At 37.4% G+C, this 18110-nt stretch overlaps 1 protein-coding gene across 2 annotated transcripts in view; it reads left to right on the plus strand.

Annotated features, from left to right (window-relative positions):
* The window catches only part of RRAGB (Ras-related GTP binding B), a 35827-nt gene extending 25093 nt beyond the window's left edge, over positions 1 to 10734 (plus strand). For both annotated transcript variants that reach the window (XM_011927292.1, XM_011927293.1), the window contains 5 exons: positions 3065 to 3160; positions 5355 to 5477; positions 7804 to 7895; positions 9172 to 9287; positions 10206 to 10734. In XM_011927292.1, coding sequence (XP_011782682.1) covers positions 3065 to 3160; positions 5355 to 5477; positions 7804 to 7895; positions 9172 to 9287; positions 10206 to 10303 — 525 coding nt within the window. In that variant the 3' untranslated portion in view covers positions 10304 to 10734. The remainder of the gene's footprint in view (positions 1 to 3064; positions 3161 to 5354; positions 5478 to 7803; positions 7896 to 9171; positions 9288 to 10205) is intronic.
* Positions 10735 to 18110: the final 7376 nt, after the last annotated feature.

The following is an 18110-nucleotide window of genomic DNA, read 5'->3' on the forward strand; positions in this document are numbered from 1 at the left end:
ACAAGTCCAGAGACCAGTGAGGGATTTTGCCAGTTTTTGAGCATGTCTGTTTGAATTATGTACTCTGGAACAGGAAAAATAACCCACAAGAAGGTTGCAAGGACCCACTGGGTCTACATGAGACAGATCTGAGCTAAAACTCCATTGATTACTTAATCTTTATAAGGCCCTACTTTGACTGCTGGATCACAGTTACATTTTAGGTCTCCCTGGAATTAGGGTCAATTCAGAGCTAATGCTCAGTAGTAGATTATTTCCTTTTCCCTAACGCACAGTCACCCTGGTAAAAGGCCACATAGGTCCATTTACAGGAGGCTGGGAGGAAGATTAACAGTATAAATACCTGGCAGTGTCCTTCCTCAAGAGGACCCAGGCTCCCCTTCATTCAAGGGGTCTGGGTTTGTAAACTGGTACAAGTCTGGGTATTGATTGAGAAGCGGTGACTCTCCAATTTAATAATTCAAATTAAATTTTTTATCACTTGACCTAGAATTCTTCCACGTATACAGATCAAGTAAAAATTTAGTAGACTTCCCATCCATTTCACTTCTAGGAACATCCTGATAACTATCCAACACCATAGGTCTGTACGAGTCAGATTATTCTGATTAATGCTTTGACTCTGCTTCAGTTATGGTACTGTGCCCACCTTGTCTTTGGTGATTAAGTGCCCCCACTTGGTTCCTGCCATTCTAGGATCCAACTACTCCCATTGCATTTAGGTTTCCCAATTCAGTGGCAGCAGTTCCCACTGAAAGTTCTAGCCTGCAGAGAAGAATGATCATATAACTAGGGAAAGAAGCTGGGGCTGCCCTCACAAATTTATTTTTCACAGTCATGATGAAAGAAAGGTGTGTCTTCTGGAACCTCGCAGGTTTGGTGAGTAGGCTTTAAATAAATCAGTTAATACTTGAACATTACAATGTCCTTAAAGTCTCTTTTTTTATGGATCTCTTCTTCTAGAGTACACCACATCAGTTCTGGCATTTTAACTTCATGTCGTTTAGGCCACCTTTTGGTCCATGTTTCATCCAACCGTCCAAACAAACTGTTAAAGCTCTTTCTTACCCCATGGGCTGCAACATTAAGTGTGGAACCTCTGCTTAATGAGCTCCTATTGGTAAATTTAGCCTGATTCAACTTTATATTTTTTCCACTGTTATCCCATACCTTTAGAATCTATTCCCATACATATTTCCTTGGTTTTTGTCTGTAAATTGGAGAAATTATGTAGTTCTTTGGAGTATAGCATAATTCCTCATGGGTCATACTTCACACCTCACCTTTAGGAGCCTGCTGAGACTTGAACTAGTTATAGGTCTAGAAGCAAAGAGGGGTAGTGGGGGTGAATCAGGAGTGTCTTGCATGGCGGATACCTCAGAGGAGACCATTGCAGTTTTCTCAGGCCAAATAGAGTTAATCTGAGATATGGATGAGTGGCTGCTTCTACTGGCAAAGAAGACTGATAATTTAAGGGTTCAATTTTGCCAGCTTCATTAGGATCTTCCCAAATAACCTCCATTCCAAATTTTAGAATCCTACTTCTTCTTGGTCAATGCCTTCACTTTATTAGCAGATGCCCTGTGAGGTTGTGAATTCAGTTTACATTGTAATTCATCCACTTAAAGGATGAGATTCTGAGTTTGGTTTTCATCAGTCTCAGCTCTGCAGCTATAGGGGTTAAGAGTTTTTTTTCAGGGCAGTCATAGAAACTTTCTGGTCATTTATAAAGTACTTATACTGATAATTCAGATCTCTGAGCTCATCCTTTCTCTCCTTTGCTCAGCACACTTAGGATCAGCCAGCCAATCTCATATTTGTTATTTTGACAAAAATGTTCAAAATTTTATATGTGGTCACCTGGAACCTTGCCTCTTAAAACTATTTTATTAGGAATATCCAGTGGTGGTATTTTGTGTATCTCTGCTGCCACATCACACTATAGATTATCAGTACTCTCTTTTCTACTGGAAAGAGAGTCATTAGGGCCTTTAAATCTAATCAGATTAGAGAACCAACCCCAGAACCAATTTAGAAAACTCATCCTTAAGATTATTCTCTAGAATCACTCTCAGTACTGAAGTCTGTGTTAGGGTTCTCCAGAATAACAGAATTAATAGAATAGGTGAATATACATATACATACATACATACATATGTGTGTATGTGTGTGTGTGTGTGTGTTTTTAGAGAGAGAGATTGAGAAAGATTGAGATTGATTTTAAGGAACTTTCTCAACTAATTGTAGAGACTAGCAAGTCCAAAATTTGCAGGGCAGGCTGACAGACTGGAGACCTGTGGAAGAGTTAATGTGGAGTTAATTTTGTGGTTCAGGTCAGAAAGCAATCTGGAAGCAAAATTCTTTTTTCTTGGGGAAATGTCAGGTTTTTTCTCTTAAGGCCTTCATCTGATTAGATGAGGCCCACCCACATTATACAGAATAAACTACTCAGAGTCTACTGATTCAAATGTTAATCTTAACTAAAAACTGCCTTTGCAACAACATACAGATTGGTGTTTAACCAAATGTCTGGGTATCATGGCCTAGCTAACTTGACACATAAAATTAGCCATCACAGTGTGTATGTACATATTTAACAATAATCCACTGACTCCTGGGAAAATATCTGTGTATATATGTTTATATAGATATTTTTCCATATGCATATATGTGTCTGAGAAAGCTATATACAAGGGTTAATATATTTTCATTTATATATTCTTGGTACGTGTATAACTATCTTAAAATGACCCAGATTTGGTGATTTGGAGTGTTCGATGTATTTTATTAAGACTCCTCTGTATGATAAGCTTTATTTATAAACATAGTGCTTATAGTGAGTATTCAGCATAAGCAGGATAGGCCTGAAGAATTCTAGCTATTGCACTTTTAGACCTGACCTGAAACAATTTCTGCCATCCTAGTTTGTGAAATAGACATACTTAAAATTCCTCTTAGAAAGGAACAAAAAGCTCCTGGTTAAAATATGATAAAATAACTACATCTTAGCTTGAAAGATGAGAATTATTATATGTTGATCAGTATGTTGGGCTTTTTAATTTAGATTTTTAAAGAGCGAGAAGAAGATTTGAGGCGTTTGTCTCGCCCATTGGAATGTTCTTGTTTCCGAACATCTATCTGGGATGAAACCCTCTATAAGGTGTGTATGTCTCCCTGAGTTCCCTCATTTTAAGAGCATGAAAAAAAACCTAGAAGGATATTAACAAAACTAAAAGATTTAAAACTATTTCATAGCCATCTAGATTTGTTGTACTAAAAAGAAAAATAATCTGCAACAAATTGTTTGAAGAATATCAAACTTAACATTAAGAAACTTGGGTTTTGATCTTAGATTGGGTCGACATAGCTACTGAGTGACACTGAATTAGCCAGTTTGGTGATGATTAATTTGGTACTGGTCTTTGTGATAGCAGAGGTTTCACTTACTGGCCATCATCCATTTTGACCTGTTGTGGTCTCAATGCTGATTGGAGTTGTATCTAGTATTCAGGTACTTCTACATGCTATAAGCTAGTCTGCCTAAGTTTGGATGGCAATAAAATGACAATATTTAGGAAAGAGATTGGAGAAGGAGTCTTAGAATCAGACATGTTATGCCTAGCATATGGTATAATAGCTTCAACTTTCATGCCAAATTGGAGATGAGCATTCTTTCAACCAGAAGTACTGTCCCCATTTCTGGAATGGATACCACACTGTTTACACTTATGGAGGTTACAACAATAGCTTTGTTATGGATGAAGCTGAAATTACCTTATTGGCACATAGGCTCCTTATTCTGATTCCTCCCTTTCTCTTACTGATCTGGTTATTTGAAGGACTAGGTCCTTTTGGATCCCCCCGTAGTTAGCCCTTTCCTTCAGACTGCTTCTGGTATCCATTGACAAGTCTGACTCTGGGTAGGAAAGCACCCTTCTCTGTCACTGGTAGCTAGAGCCTCAGTATCAACAGCATCTGACAAGTATCTACAACCAGAAGCACAGAAACCTGACGTGGCAAGGAGAAAAACCATTGGACTTTAAAATAGCCATTGCTTTTTTTTTTTCTTAACTAATTCATTTTCCCCAATATTATGTTGACCTAGCCTCACTCTAATAACAGATCATTTTGAGATACCTGTCTAGGAAATACTGTTCTAGATTAATATGGGCCGAATTTCTCTCAAAGCCTTATTCCCATAGAACAGGTAACCGTGAATAAGGATGGACATGACGCACTGATAAGAACCAACTGCGGTGTGAAGGATGGCAATACATAACACGACCAAAGACAATTGGCTAATCACAACACTGCTGTGAGTGACAATGTCTCTGCTGTGGTTAGCTTTGGTGCCTTCTCCAAGGTAAATTCAGCAGTGACATTAACACCGACCTGGGAACTTGGAACCTGAACCCTCGTGCTTAAGTGATAAAACTAATTGGAACAGAGACATGGCACTTCTATCTCTTACATCAATGTTGCATAGAGCTGACTTAAATTTTTATATTAAGTTTTATTCAACAAGCACTCATTACATACCTGCTTGATGCTGTTGGATACACAAATGACTAAGACCAGGTTCCTGCCCTCTTGTAGGGGAGAGAAGAACAAAGTACACCTTACCAGACAAATTGGAGTGAAAGTGAAGGAAGTATTATAATGAAAATACAAATAAAAGAGCCTATAAGAATAGAGGGAGAGTGTGGTTAATTTCAACTGCTTACATTAGTCATACTCCTGGATGAAGTCAGTTTTAGGCAAAAACACAGTAGACCATTTTGAATTCAATTGGATCAATAATTTATGCAGATAACAACAAACCTTTGGGAATGATAATGCCACTAGTTTCTCTTTTAATGGTATATTATTCTATTGAGGGGAGGGGCCATTTGTCTATGTGGCTCTGCTACTTTCATTAAATTGATTCTTAGGTATATGTTAAATATAGCATAATTAGGTTCTGATCTTTAGAGAAATCTACACTGTTGGGCTTAAATATTTGTGACTAGATTAGGAGCTTTTTAACAGCGTAGATCATATTTTTCAACTTTTTTCCTAAGGCAACATGATGGCATTAAATATTTGTTTGCTTTCAATTATCAATGGAAATAAGTTTCTCCAGCATTTTACAAAAGTGTTTGAACTTAAAAAAAAATTCAACTCAAGGATAAAAATCAGATGTTAGCTTCATTTCCTCATTTCATTTGTGTTATATCAGATTTAATGTCAGTATTTGTTTGGGACTGGATTATCATCATATTTTGCTGTCCACATGTTATAATGTACTTACTAATTTCAAAGGTCTGGGACTGACTAGCTGTTAATAATAGTACACTGTGTTTCTGTTCTGTTAGGCTTGGTCCAGCATAGTTTATCAGCTGATTCCCAATGTTCAGCAGCTGGAAATGAACCTAAGAAATTTTGCTGAAATTATCGAAGCTGATGAAGTACTTCTGTTTGAGAGAGCTACTTTTCTGGTAAGAACTTTCTGCTTTGCAGATGTACTTCACACTGTACCTTCTTTGTTTTCAGCAACAGAGAACAGCATGTCACTACTTTCAGGAAGAACCTTTTTCCCTCTTGTCAACTTCAGCATGTACAGCCTTATTTATAAAATAGTATTGTCAGCAAGTGACCTGAAAGAAGGAAGCCCTTTGGTGTGTAGCGCTTTAGAAGTTAATGAAACTTAGATTTTTGCAGGTATTTCTTACTAGTGAGTTCAGATTATTGGCTGGGTGCGGTGGCTCACACCTGTAATCCCATCACTTTGGGAGGCCGAGGTGGGTGGATCACCTGAGGTCGGGAGTTTGAGACCAGCCTGACCAACATGGAAAAACCCCATCTCTACTAAAAAATACAGAATTAGCCAGGTGTGGTGGCACATGCCTATAATTCCAGCTATCCAGGAGGCTGAGGCAGGAGAATCGCTTGAACTCGGGAGGTGGAGGTTGTGGTGAGCTGAGATCATGCCATTGCACTCCAGCCTGGGCAACAAGAGCGAAACTCTGTCAAAAAAAAAAAAAAAAAAGAGTTCAGATTATGTATGCTAATAACTGTTCATTTATGTTAAAGGATTCCTATTTCCTGTGGACTTTTATTATGAAATGTGGCATATTTTCCTTTTGAGAAAACTCACATCCTATCCTTTTCTCTAAAAGACTCATTGAAAACTTTTAATGTAGAAGAGACATTATGGTCATCTCAGTGACATAATTAGGAGTTCACATGAAGAAGTGGAGAGGGAAAGAGGCATGTTGGTATTTCTATTTTTCTTGTAAATTGAGCTTAGCAACTACATTAGAGCCTACTATTTGTATAACCCTGAAAGGGGGATGCAAAAACCAGTATTGTATTTGTAAATACATTTTAAAAATAGCAATAACAGAAACTAATTTAAGATGTCACAACACACTGCATAAGTACTTGCTAATTAGCCTTGGTAAATGTAACTCTAAGAGTCTTTCCCAGTAAATAATTTGTTTCTGGGCCCTGCCAATGCTTGGTGATTTTAGAAACAATACTTAATCTCTAGGGGCTTGTTTTCCTTCTACAGATATCTAGATCATAGATTTATTGTGCAGATGAAAATGGGACACAGGAACATTGAGCACCTAGCAAGCCTTGGCATTTAGCTGGCAAACTATTAAATATTGATTCCTTTTACTACTATAGCAACAGGGCAGAGAATCTAAAGTACAATTTTTCCCTCTTCCTTTGTGGAAATATTATTTGTAACCCCATTGGTATAGATGGGGCAAGGAGTCCTAATTAGAGTATCTTTCTGTCTCAGCCCACTGACAGAGGTCACTTGCTTGGAATTGTGCTACCCTGAGCCTGTGTTTCCTGCTAGTGTGAGTAACAATGAGCAAGAAAGCTATTCTGTCTTGATGTACGTGGCAGGACCGAAACCTACTTCAGCAGTATTCCCCTACTATGTCTGCCACACATGGTTGTAGAGGTTAACCTAATATAAGCTCCCTGTTCCTCACTAATAGTAACAGGTAGTTTTTGTTTCTCTTGAGACCAAGTTTAGATGTGACTGAACATTTTCACTGAGCGGGGTGAAGTCAAGCAAGGGGGATTTGTTCTTCCACTGGTATAGAAATTATGTTTTGAAATTTTCACATTGTCTCATGGAATTTCCCTGTGAGTTTTCTTCTGGTGAGTGACTCAGTTTTGCTTCCTACTAGACACTCTGCATCTGTATATTCAGCCTATAGGTAATACTTGTGTGGTTTTATTAAAATCTGAAAAAGTTAGAAAAAGTATTTTCAGCTGGTGTGGATGTCCATCCTGCATAAGTTCATTTGTAAATTGTCCTCAGGGATTGGAATCAACTAGTTAAGCTTTTAAAATATAATTCCAAAAGCTATTTGGTTAGCTTGGGCTTTATTAAAATTAAACACATGAAGTATACCTCAAGAACAGCTAGGAATTTTTATGTTTTTCTTTTTGATTTGTACTTTTTAAAAATCGAAGACCATCATGTGAAATATTGAAATAAAATGAATATTTAGTGATTAAAGTTAGAAAAAATAGCAGTGAACCAAAATAGGCAATACGTAAATGATTTAATAAAATTATAACCAAACGGTACTAGATGGGCCATCTGAATGGACGCTGAAATCACACAGAATGTTGGTAAGATATAGGACAGAGGAAAAGAGACAATAAGCCAGGTGCCAAGTCTACTCTACCCTAAAAACCAGTGACCAAGGGACTGACAAATGTCTGCTTTGAGGAGTAGCAGAGGATGATATGACTATTTTGCATGGATTCAAAGGACAATATTCTTTTTCATAGGTAATTTCTCACTATCAGTGTAAAGAGCAGCGTGATGCCCATAGATTTGAGAAAATAAGCAACATTATTAAGCAGTTCAAGCTGAGCTGCAGGTAAGAGATCTTGTATGAATGATCTGTTTATCTCTTGAAAAAATTATTGTCATTTTTTAGAAGTTCAAGTAACTGTAGTTAACTATACTTCTATATTCAGAATAGTTCCTTCAATCAAAGAGAAAGCTAAATTCTAAGGGGCTTCCAGTTGACTGAAGTGCAGGTCCTTGTCCTTTAATGCAAACTCAGCTGGTACAGAAGCATATGAAAAATATCCAAACAGAGTATCCTTTTGAGATGATAGATACTATTTGGGAAGAAACAGAATATCCAAGAGAGTTTTGAAAAAGAAGGAGGAAGGAGCATTTGCCTTACTGAATACCAAAATTTAGTCTAAAACTACTACTTTAAGTATTTACTATTTAACTGAATTAAAATAGTGAGGTACTGATTCAGAAATGGTATAGCAAAGACAGTCTAGAAATATTTAATCATGTTGTGTCAGCCATTGTTAAATAAAATTTGAATCATAGCATTGTGAATCTAGGAAAAAGGAATGGCTGAACACCATAATTTAGCAAAGATTTAATAATCAAAATCCTTACCCTGATACAAGTTTGATTCCAGAACAGCAGGAGTAAGCTAACTCTCTATGCCTTAGCACACTTTGAGACTTTCTGGAATGTTTATGCTAACATTTTGAAGAAGCAATAGCCAATGACAAGCAAGTATAGTTGCCTTGTTTGTTTTCAAAGAAAAAAGATCATTTCTTGAATTTAAATGTAACACTGAAAAGATACAGGCTTTAATCTCAGTGATAAGGAAATTTCAACTTAAGATGCTTATTAAATGTTGAAGAAGTCTTCTGAAAACGATTTTAAACATGGATCTAGGTCTAAGCCAATTTTCATTTCAGTCAGTTTCAAGTGCTTTAGGCAGATGTGGTGGCATGCACCTCTGTAGTCACAGCTACTTGGGAGGCTTAGGCAGGAGCCTAAGACTTGAGCCAGGATTTCAAGGCTGCAGTGAACCATGATGGCACCACTGCACTCCAGCCTGGGTGACAGAGCGAGACTCTGACTCATAAAAAAATAAATTGAAATTGAAAAAATTTTAAAAATCAAGTCCTAGCCCACTTTTGTCCCAGTTACTTTTCAAAACATGTTAAATTCAGTATAACAGTTTCCTTGGAAAAAATAGAGTTAGTGATTAACAATCTTAATGAAGTGGTGAATTGAGGTATAATGCTATAAAAAAGATGTTTAACATAAATGATAAGAGCTTGTTACAGTGTTATTATTTCATTCTTTAACCACTTTTCTTCTTTTTCCTATAGCAAGCTGGCTGCCTCTTTCCAGAGTATGGAAGTCAGGAACTCTAACTTCGCTGCTTTCATTGACATCTTTACATCCAACACTTATGTGATGGTTGTGATGTCTGATCCATCCATTCGTAAGTTTAAACTTAGCTGACCTAGCTTCAAAGCCACATATTCTTTAAACAATTGTCCCAGAGATAGTACCTTATTAGATACTTAAAAGCTGTTTTATAGTGGAGATGGTTACACAACAATGTGAGGGCACTTAATCCCAATGAACTGTATGCTTAAAAATAATTTAAATGATAAACTTTGTGTTATGTATACTTTACCACAATAAAAAAAAAACTATTTTAGTACTAGTGGTAAATAGTTTTTATTTAATAGACTTATATTTTAAAGCTTAAAAATAATTTAGCCTCTAGGGCATTACGTTTTTCTTCATGAGAACTTCAAAAAGCAAGTCACTAAATCCAAGAATTTTAAAGAAAAGAGAACCCAAATACATGATTTATGCTGCATCTGGTATAGATTTTTAAAAGACTAGTCAATCTAAGCTCTTAAACTATTAAATGACAAACTATTTTATATGTCATTGCATATTCCTATGTACCATATTCTCATATTTCTGTTATGAGCATGAAGGGGTGTTTGATGCTTCCATACCATAATAACCATGACTATCACAACCATTGAAATAAAGGTTCTTGCAGTTTTTTTTCAGGATGATCCCAGAGTTTAAATTAATCTCTCATCCATTGGCTTTTGCTACTTTAAGTTAATATTAAAATGTAACAAATTTATGGGTTTTATGTTGTTAGCTCCAAACCGAAAGATTTTGGAAATTTATTTTTGAAATTTTGTGTTTAGAATATGAATAAATCTTATGCTTATTCAGAAAAATTAAACCTTGATAACTTGGGACCTCCTATTCCTGTATGGTCTCTGACATACATTGAGGGATTTGGCTCTCTTTTGTTTGTTTTACTAGTCAGACATTCCTTTCGCTGCCCATACTTAATTCTGTTGGGTGTTTCCGCCCCTACCCTCAGCTTCTGCAGCTACTCTGATCAACATCCGCAATGCCAGGAAACACTTTGAAAAGCTGGAAAGAGTGGATGGACCAAAGCAGTGTCTTCTCATGCGCTAAACAATGATGAATGTTGTTTCACACAAAAATTAAAAGTTTCCTAATTAATGTTGTATTCATATATGTAGGCTCTGAAATGTTGTGATACTTATTGCTTCTGTATTTCTTCTCTACTCCCTAGTCTTAATGTTAAACCTTGAATGCTATTAACTTAAATAGCCATTGAGGAGTTAGAAGATGAATTGTTCATGGAGTTGGTGTTACATAAAAGTAGGTGATATGTAAGTTTTCTGATAACAAGGTTCTAATAGTGTTTAAATGTACTGGCAACCTGGTTCCAATAGTTGTGTTTGCCAAAGCCTTTCTCAGCATCATCTTGTATTCCTTATCAGACAGTAAGTAACCTGTAAGTTTGGAGTATTACTGTTTTCCCAGCATGCATTAAAAATTAAAAAAAACTTCAATTGTAAATAAACTTTTGCTGTTAGGGATTTCAGTGTCTATTTTTCTTTTCCCTGTTTCTTCAACTTTGTCGTAAGAAACAGTAAAGGAATTTCACAGTTATCCTAGGTGAAGGGGACCTTCTGGTTGGGAAGGCACAAAATAAAGTTGGATGGGAAGAATGTAGTCAGATTATGGCCTTAAAGTGAGCCAGAAGAATTCAGATATAAGACATCTCAATGTGATAGGATATAGGAAAGCACTCTGGGCCTTTGAGCAAGGGAATTATGTGAAAGCAATTTTGAAAGAAAGTTAAGCTAGACCATATGTACTGGCTGATGGCAGCTGGGGAAACTCTGGTAGTAATCCATGCCTGAAGTGTATTGAAAGTCTATTCAGGATGCAGCTGGAGAAGGAATGCATAAAAAGTGGGGGGGGAATAGGATTTATGAGGTCCAGGAGTGGTTAATTAGGTGTAATTTCCATAACACCTAATGAGATGTACCTTCATTATTCTATCAAGCAGTATTAAAACCTTTTTCAAGCTGGCAGTTGGCTTTAATTTTGTCCCCTAAGGAAAAAATGAAGCACGGTGAACTGTGAGAAATGGAGTTTGATATCACAAAGCCCTAACTTTTTCAGTTTCCATTTGCAGGAAAATAGAAGACAGAACCATTTAGGGAATCTACAGCACCGTTGACAGTAGACTCATCCCATTTCTCCTTCTCCATGTCATAAAGGAACTTATTCTAAACCACTGGTCTCTCATCTTTTCTCACCTTAGTTTAATAGTCCCAGTTGAGGGGTAAGTAGAGTTTTCACTGAGCAGCAAAAAACATGTTTTTTTTTTTTTTTGCTATGTGACCTGCATTATGTAGACTAAAATTCTCAACTTATAAAACAATTTTATGGGAGTATTTCTATCAACAGCTGTGTTAATCTTCTGCAGAAGGAGAGATTTAAGTATTCCAGAGTCTTTATCCTATTAGCATCTAGGAAAATGAAAAGAGTTCAGGAAAGTGAAAAGAGTCATTGAACAGGGGTGTATTCTGTGACTAGTAATGAAGTGGGATTCACTTCTAAATCAGACATTCACACTACTTGAATGTGTTCTTTTTAAGGTGGATAGATATTGATACGTATAGAGACATTAAATTAGATGAGCCCAGAAAAATCATAAAGTTATATCTTTATCCTATTTGCCCTTAGTTCATTCAATCCCTGCTCAGATTATAGTTATAACTTGGACATGGATGTTTTAAAAGTTTAGACAAATGAGGTTCTGATTAGACTTAATCCTTCTTATGGTGATGGCCAGATAGCTGTCTTTGTCACTGAAGGCAAAAGAGTTTTGAGATATATATTTATCCAAAGATGCAGTCACTTTGAAACAGAAGTGGAATCAGGTGGATGATGAAGGCATACACACAGAAACAGATGGAGAATAGAAATCAAAATTAGAGATGAAATGAAATGATACAATGAAATAATGCTTTTGATAGGCTGTGTTAACTATGTCAGTAGGATAGGGCAGTGGGTCTCAAACTTGAGCATGTATCAGAATCACTTGGAGGGGGGCTTATTAAAACAGATTGCTGCCCCACCCCAAAAGTGTCAGATTCAGCAGGTCTGGGGTGAGGCTCATGAATCTACACTCCTCACACGTTGCCAGATGATGCTGATCCTGCTGGTCCAGGGACTACACTTTTGAAACCACTGCTTTAGGGAAGAAAAGAGGAAATGTAGACATGGAAACAAGTATGGGAAAAACATGTGTTCACCACTTTGGCAATAATGAAGTGAAGGCATTATACCAAGTATGATATATATGTTTTAAACCACTGATTCTCAAAGTGATATGTAAGTTTGAGAAGCACTGTTGTAGACAAAAGCAATGCCTGGGAAGCTTGTGTTTCATAAGTAATATGTTCATGTGGAAACCCTTGCTAGTATAAAGAGACTATGGGTACTGATTTGTATCGGGACGACCTAGCTTGTTGTAGTTTCATCCAGCTTTATTTGCTAACTCAATAGGATACCAAGAAAAGTTAGGTGGATTGCCAAATGAAAACGGTGCTATCCTTTAGTTGAGTACTTACCAAGTGTCAGTGCTTTATAAGGATTATCTCAGTTAATCTTCACAAGAACCCCATGGCATAAATACTATCACTGTCTCCATTTTGAAGATGGGGAAACTGGTCTCAGAGAGAATAAGAAACTTGCTAATAGTTATTGTAGTAATGGCAAAGCTGGGATTTGAATTCAGTGTAACTCCGGAGCTCATGTACTTAATCTTAACCTTGAAGTTATATGGCCTTCCTGAATGTAAGGGCCTATTCAGAGTGGAGAGTATGAGGTGCACCCAGATGTGGTACCTCACTGTGAGACTACCACTATTTGGCTACTTTGAAATAGTAAAGCACACGCTCATGAACCTATCTTACTCCTGGTTTTACTGGAGCATAGGAAGCCTTACCACAGTAGGCAGTACAAAGCAGTCACCAGGAAAACAAAGCGAAAACCCCTCCAGCTTGAAGGATTTAGGTCAAACCTAAACAGTTTTTAATATTTAGAAGTTTTGTCCCTGAATTGGGTTACTGTAAGCAGTTATAGCCTCTACTTCTCTGAGGCCATTTATTAATAAAAATAGGAGGGAGAAAGTGTGTAACTTTATAACATTTTTAGGTCTCTCCCAACAGTGCCTTGCATAGGCCAGTTTAATATTTCCTGTTCAAATTCCTGACTCTTCATTATATAAAGCAAGAAGTGGTTAGGGCCCTCCTGTAGCCCTCACTAATAAAATTTCTGGCCTCATTAATTTAGTCAAAAGATATTTTTTCAATACTTACTATGTTTCAGACACTGTTTTTGAAGCCCAGGATATAAGAGTGAACAAAATAAAGCCCTTGTACTCATGGAGTTCATATTCTAGGAAGAGGAGACAGACAACCAATTAAGTAAACATAATATATTAGGAAAGACAGATATATGAAGAAAACTTAAGCAGTAATGTGGGAAGGGGCTGGGGCATGCAGAATAATGGCCCCATGGAGGATTACATCCTAATCTCTGGACCTATGAATATGTTACATGGCAATGAGGAAGTCAGGTTGCAGATGGAATTTAGGTTACTAATCAGCTGCCCCCAACATAAGGAGATCATCCAGGTTTATCCAAATGGCCTAAAGTAATCATAAGGGCCCTTTAAATGTGGAAGAGGGAGGTAAGAGAGTCAGTGTCAGAATGACTTGCTGTGAGAGACTCAATTTGCTGTTCTTTGCTTTGAAGATGGAGGTAGGGGGCCATGAGCCGAGAAATGTGAGCAATCACACTAGAAGCTGAAAAAGGCAAGGAAACTGATTCTTACCTAGAGTCTCAAGAAAGAAACAGAGCCCTGCTGACATTTGGATTTTAGCCCAGTGAAACCCACATCAGACTTCTGACATCCAGAACTATAACATAATAAATTTTATTGTTTTAAGCCACTAAGTTTGTGGTAATTTGTTAGAGAAGCAATAGGAAACTATATTAATCAGGGTTCTCCAGAGAAACAGAACCAATAGGGTGTGTGTGTGTGTGTGTGTGTGTGTGTAAAAATGTATTAGAAATTGGCTGACATGATTCTGGAGGCTGAGAAGTCCAAAGATCTGCAGTCAGCAAGTTAAAGACCCAGGAGAGCCAATGATGTAGTTACAGTCTGAGTCCAATGGCCAGAGAACCAGGAGAACTGATAATATAAGTTCCAGTTCAAAAGCTAGTAGGCTTGAGACTCAGAAAGAACCAGTGTTTCAGTTCAAGTCTGAATGCAGGAAAAGACTGATGTCCTGGCTCAAGGCAGTCAGGCAGGAGAAATTCCCTCTTACTAATGGGAGAGTCAGCCTTTTTGTTTATTCAGGCCTTCAGCTGATTGGATGAGGCCCACCCACATTAGAGAGGGCAATTGCTTTACTCAGTCTACCCATTCAAATGTTAGTCTCATCTAAAAACACCCTGACAGACACAGCTAAAATAATATTTCACTAGATATTTAATCTGGGCACCTTGCAGCCTAGTCAAGTCAACATGTAAAATTAACCATCAGAGAAACTAAAACAGGGATTTATTTAGTTAGGGAGATCAGAGATAGTCTCTAACATGAGATGACATCTGAACAAAGAACTGAATAAAATGTGAGAGAGAGCCATGTGTATAGCACGTTTAAAAAAAAAAAAGACATTTTAGGCAGAGAAAACAGCAAGTACAAAGTCCCTGAGGTGGGAGGATTCTCAGAATATTAGAGAGGCAGCAGCAAGGCCAATGTGGAGGTAAGAGTGGTAAGAAGAATAGGAGATTAAGGTGAGGAATTAGATAGACATGGGGTGGGAGAGAAGACTGTGTAGGACCCTTTAAGCAATTGTAAGGATGTTTGTGTTTACTACCAGTAAGATGGGAAAGCCACTAGAAAGTTTTGAGCAGAGGGGTGATGTGATCAGACTTACTTTTTAAAAAAGATCACAGCTAAAGAAGAGACAATTTGGAGATAAGAGTAAAAGCAGGGAGACCAGTGAAGACGCTATTGTGTTATGTAATATTAGGTATCAACTTGACTGGATTGAGGGATGCCTAGATATCTGGTAAAGTATTGTTTCTGGGTGTGTCTGTGAGGGTGTTGCCAGGGGAGATTGACACTTGAGTCAGTGGACTGGGAGAGGAAGACACCTTCAGTATTGGGGGGGCACCATCCAGTTGGCTGCCAGTACTGCTGGAACAAAGCAGGCGGAAGAAGGGGGACAAAAGCAGCTTGTTTACTGAGTCTGCTTGTTCTCTTGCTTCCCATGCTATGCCCGATGCTTGGCTTCCTTTCCTCCTGCCCTGGGACATCAGACTCCTGGTTCTTTGGCCTTTGGACTCTAGAACTTGCACCAGCAGCTTCCCAGAGGGCTCTTGGCCCTTTGGCCTTAGGCTGAGGGCTGCACTGTCAGCTTCCCTGGTTTTGAGGCTATCAGACTGAGACTGAGCCATGCTACTGGCTTCTCTCTTTCCCCACCTTGCAGATAGCCTATTGTGGGACTTCACCTTGTAACTGTGTGAGCCAATTTTCCCTAATGTGCTCCCCCGTGTGTGGGGGGAGCATATATACACACACGAGGGAGCATATGTATGTGTGTATACACATACACACATATACACAGGGGAGTACGTGTGTGTATGTGTGTGTATCTCCTGTTGTTTCTGTCCCTCTGGAGAACCTTGACTAATACAACTATTAAAGTAATAAGTGAGAGATGATGGTGGCTTGGCTTGCGTCAGAATGGTACCAGAGGAAGTGATGAGAAGTGGTAGGATTCTTGCTAAGTTTCTAATATCACATCAACAGGGTTTCTTAATGAAGTGTGTAGGAGAAAGAGGAATCAGATAACTTCAACGCTTTTGGCTTGAGCAGCTGGATTAATGAAGCTGCCTGAAACTGAGAATGTTGAGGGAGAACCTGGCTTAAGGAAGAAAACAAGGGTTGGGAGTTTTGCACATGGTATGGTAAGCTTGAGATACCTGTAATACACAGATGGAGTTGCTGAGTATGAGTATGAATACGAGTATGATGCATGAGTGTCAAACTCAGAGGAGAGGTTGAGCTACAGATTCAAATTTAGTTTTGACATTGGATGAGATCAACTCAATGGTGAGTGTAGATAAAGAAAATAATTAAATAGTTATTTAAAATTTATAAAGAAAGGAGGAAATAGCTTGCCACAAGCATTAGAATAGATAGCTGATGTAGAATCTCAGACTCTTGAACATATACAGTCATGCGCCACATAATGACATTTTGGTTAAACAGATCACATATATGATGGTAGCTTCCTAAGACTACAATGGAGCTGAAAAATTCCTATTGCCTAGTGGCATTGTAGCCATCTAACATTGTAGCATGACACGTTATCTGCCATTGTGTTATAATTGCCTACAATATTGAGTACAGTCACATGCTGTACAGGTTTGTAGCCTAGGAGTGATAGGCTATATTACATAGCCTAGGTGTGTACTAGGCTATACCACCTAGGTTTGTATAAGTATACTCTATGATGTTTGCACAATAACACAATTGTCTAATGACTCATTTCCCGGAACATATCATCATTAAGCAATGCAAAACTATACTGTCATTTTCTGAAAAAGTGAGGGATTGAAATGGATAACTCCTTAAGCTTACTTTCAGGCCTGTATATGTCCTTAATATTGAGTGGCTGAATGCCTACAACAAGAATAGCAAATAATATTTACTGATCTGATAAGATGTGCCAGGCATAAGATCTAATTGTTCTTACATGTATTCACTCACTTAACTGTCACAGCAGCCCTATGAAATGGGTATTGTTATTTCTTTATTTTGTATGAAGAGACCAATTTGTACTTTAATCAAAAATCTCTCTAAACTTATAATTCTGTCTTGTGAATATATTTTATGGTTCTCACATTAGTTTCTCATACATTGTCTTTTTTGTTCTTCCCAAGAATCTTGTGAAATGGATAGGAAAGGTAGTAGCACAGTTTTATAGATAAGGCAAGTAAGCATCAACAAGGTTGTGATTTATCCAGTGTCACAAATTAGTGAAGAACATAGTTCGCACTTAAACCCGGTTCTGATTCCAAGCCAGCCTTACCTATACCTTCCATGCAAACTTGCTCTAAGACAGCACTGTCCAATAGAGGTCTCTGTGATGATGGAAATGGAAATTTTCTAATCTGTGCTGTTCACTATGGTAGCCACTCAGCACATGTGGCTATTGAACACTTGAAATGTGGCTAACAAAACCAAGCAAATAATTTTTTATTTAATTTTAATTAAATTTAAATGAATATAGCCAGATGTGACTAGTGGCTGCCATGTTGGACATTGCAGCTGGAGAATATGAGTAATCATTAGCAAATGAAGATTATATGAAAATGTTACTAAGGCATTCCACATCTCTTTGTGTCACAAATAGACCCTGATGAATTTTTTCCAACTGTTTCAAGAAGAGTTAATCCTGTATTGTACTATTTCAAAATACAGAAAAGGATGCTGTGCTGTCTAGCTCGATGAGACAAATAAGGTTTGATCCCCAAACCCCAAAATAACTTTACCACAAATGAAAATTTCAGGCTGATCATAACTTATGAACATCAGTCATTCTAAATAGACTTGGCAAACCACACATTGCAAGTATTCCACATGATCATCAAGTAGAAATTTCAACTTAAAATTGTTATAACAGAGTGGTTATTTAAAATATATAATAAATATATTTATTAAAATAAATTTAGCTATATAGAAAAAAAACACCAAAAGGACAAATAATGTATGACACACGTAAAAGTTAGAGTAGGTAAAGAATCTAAATGGTCACCTCTGTTTAACATCCAAATTTTACTTGACAGTTTACAAATTAAAACAAATGCTTACTCC

This window comes from Colobus angolensis, unplaced genomic scaffold (genome assembly GCF_000951035.1).
Source record: "Colobus angolensis palliatus isolate OR3802 unplaced genomic scaffold, Cang.pa_1.0 Scaffold708, whole genome shotgun sequence".
Taxonomy (NCBI): domain Eukaryota; kingdom Metazoa; phylum Chordata; class Mammalia; order Primates; family Cercopithecidae; genus Colobus; species Colobus angolensis.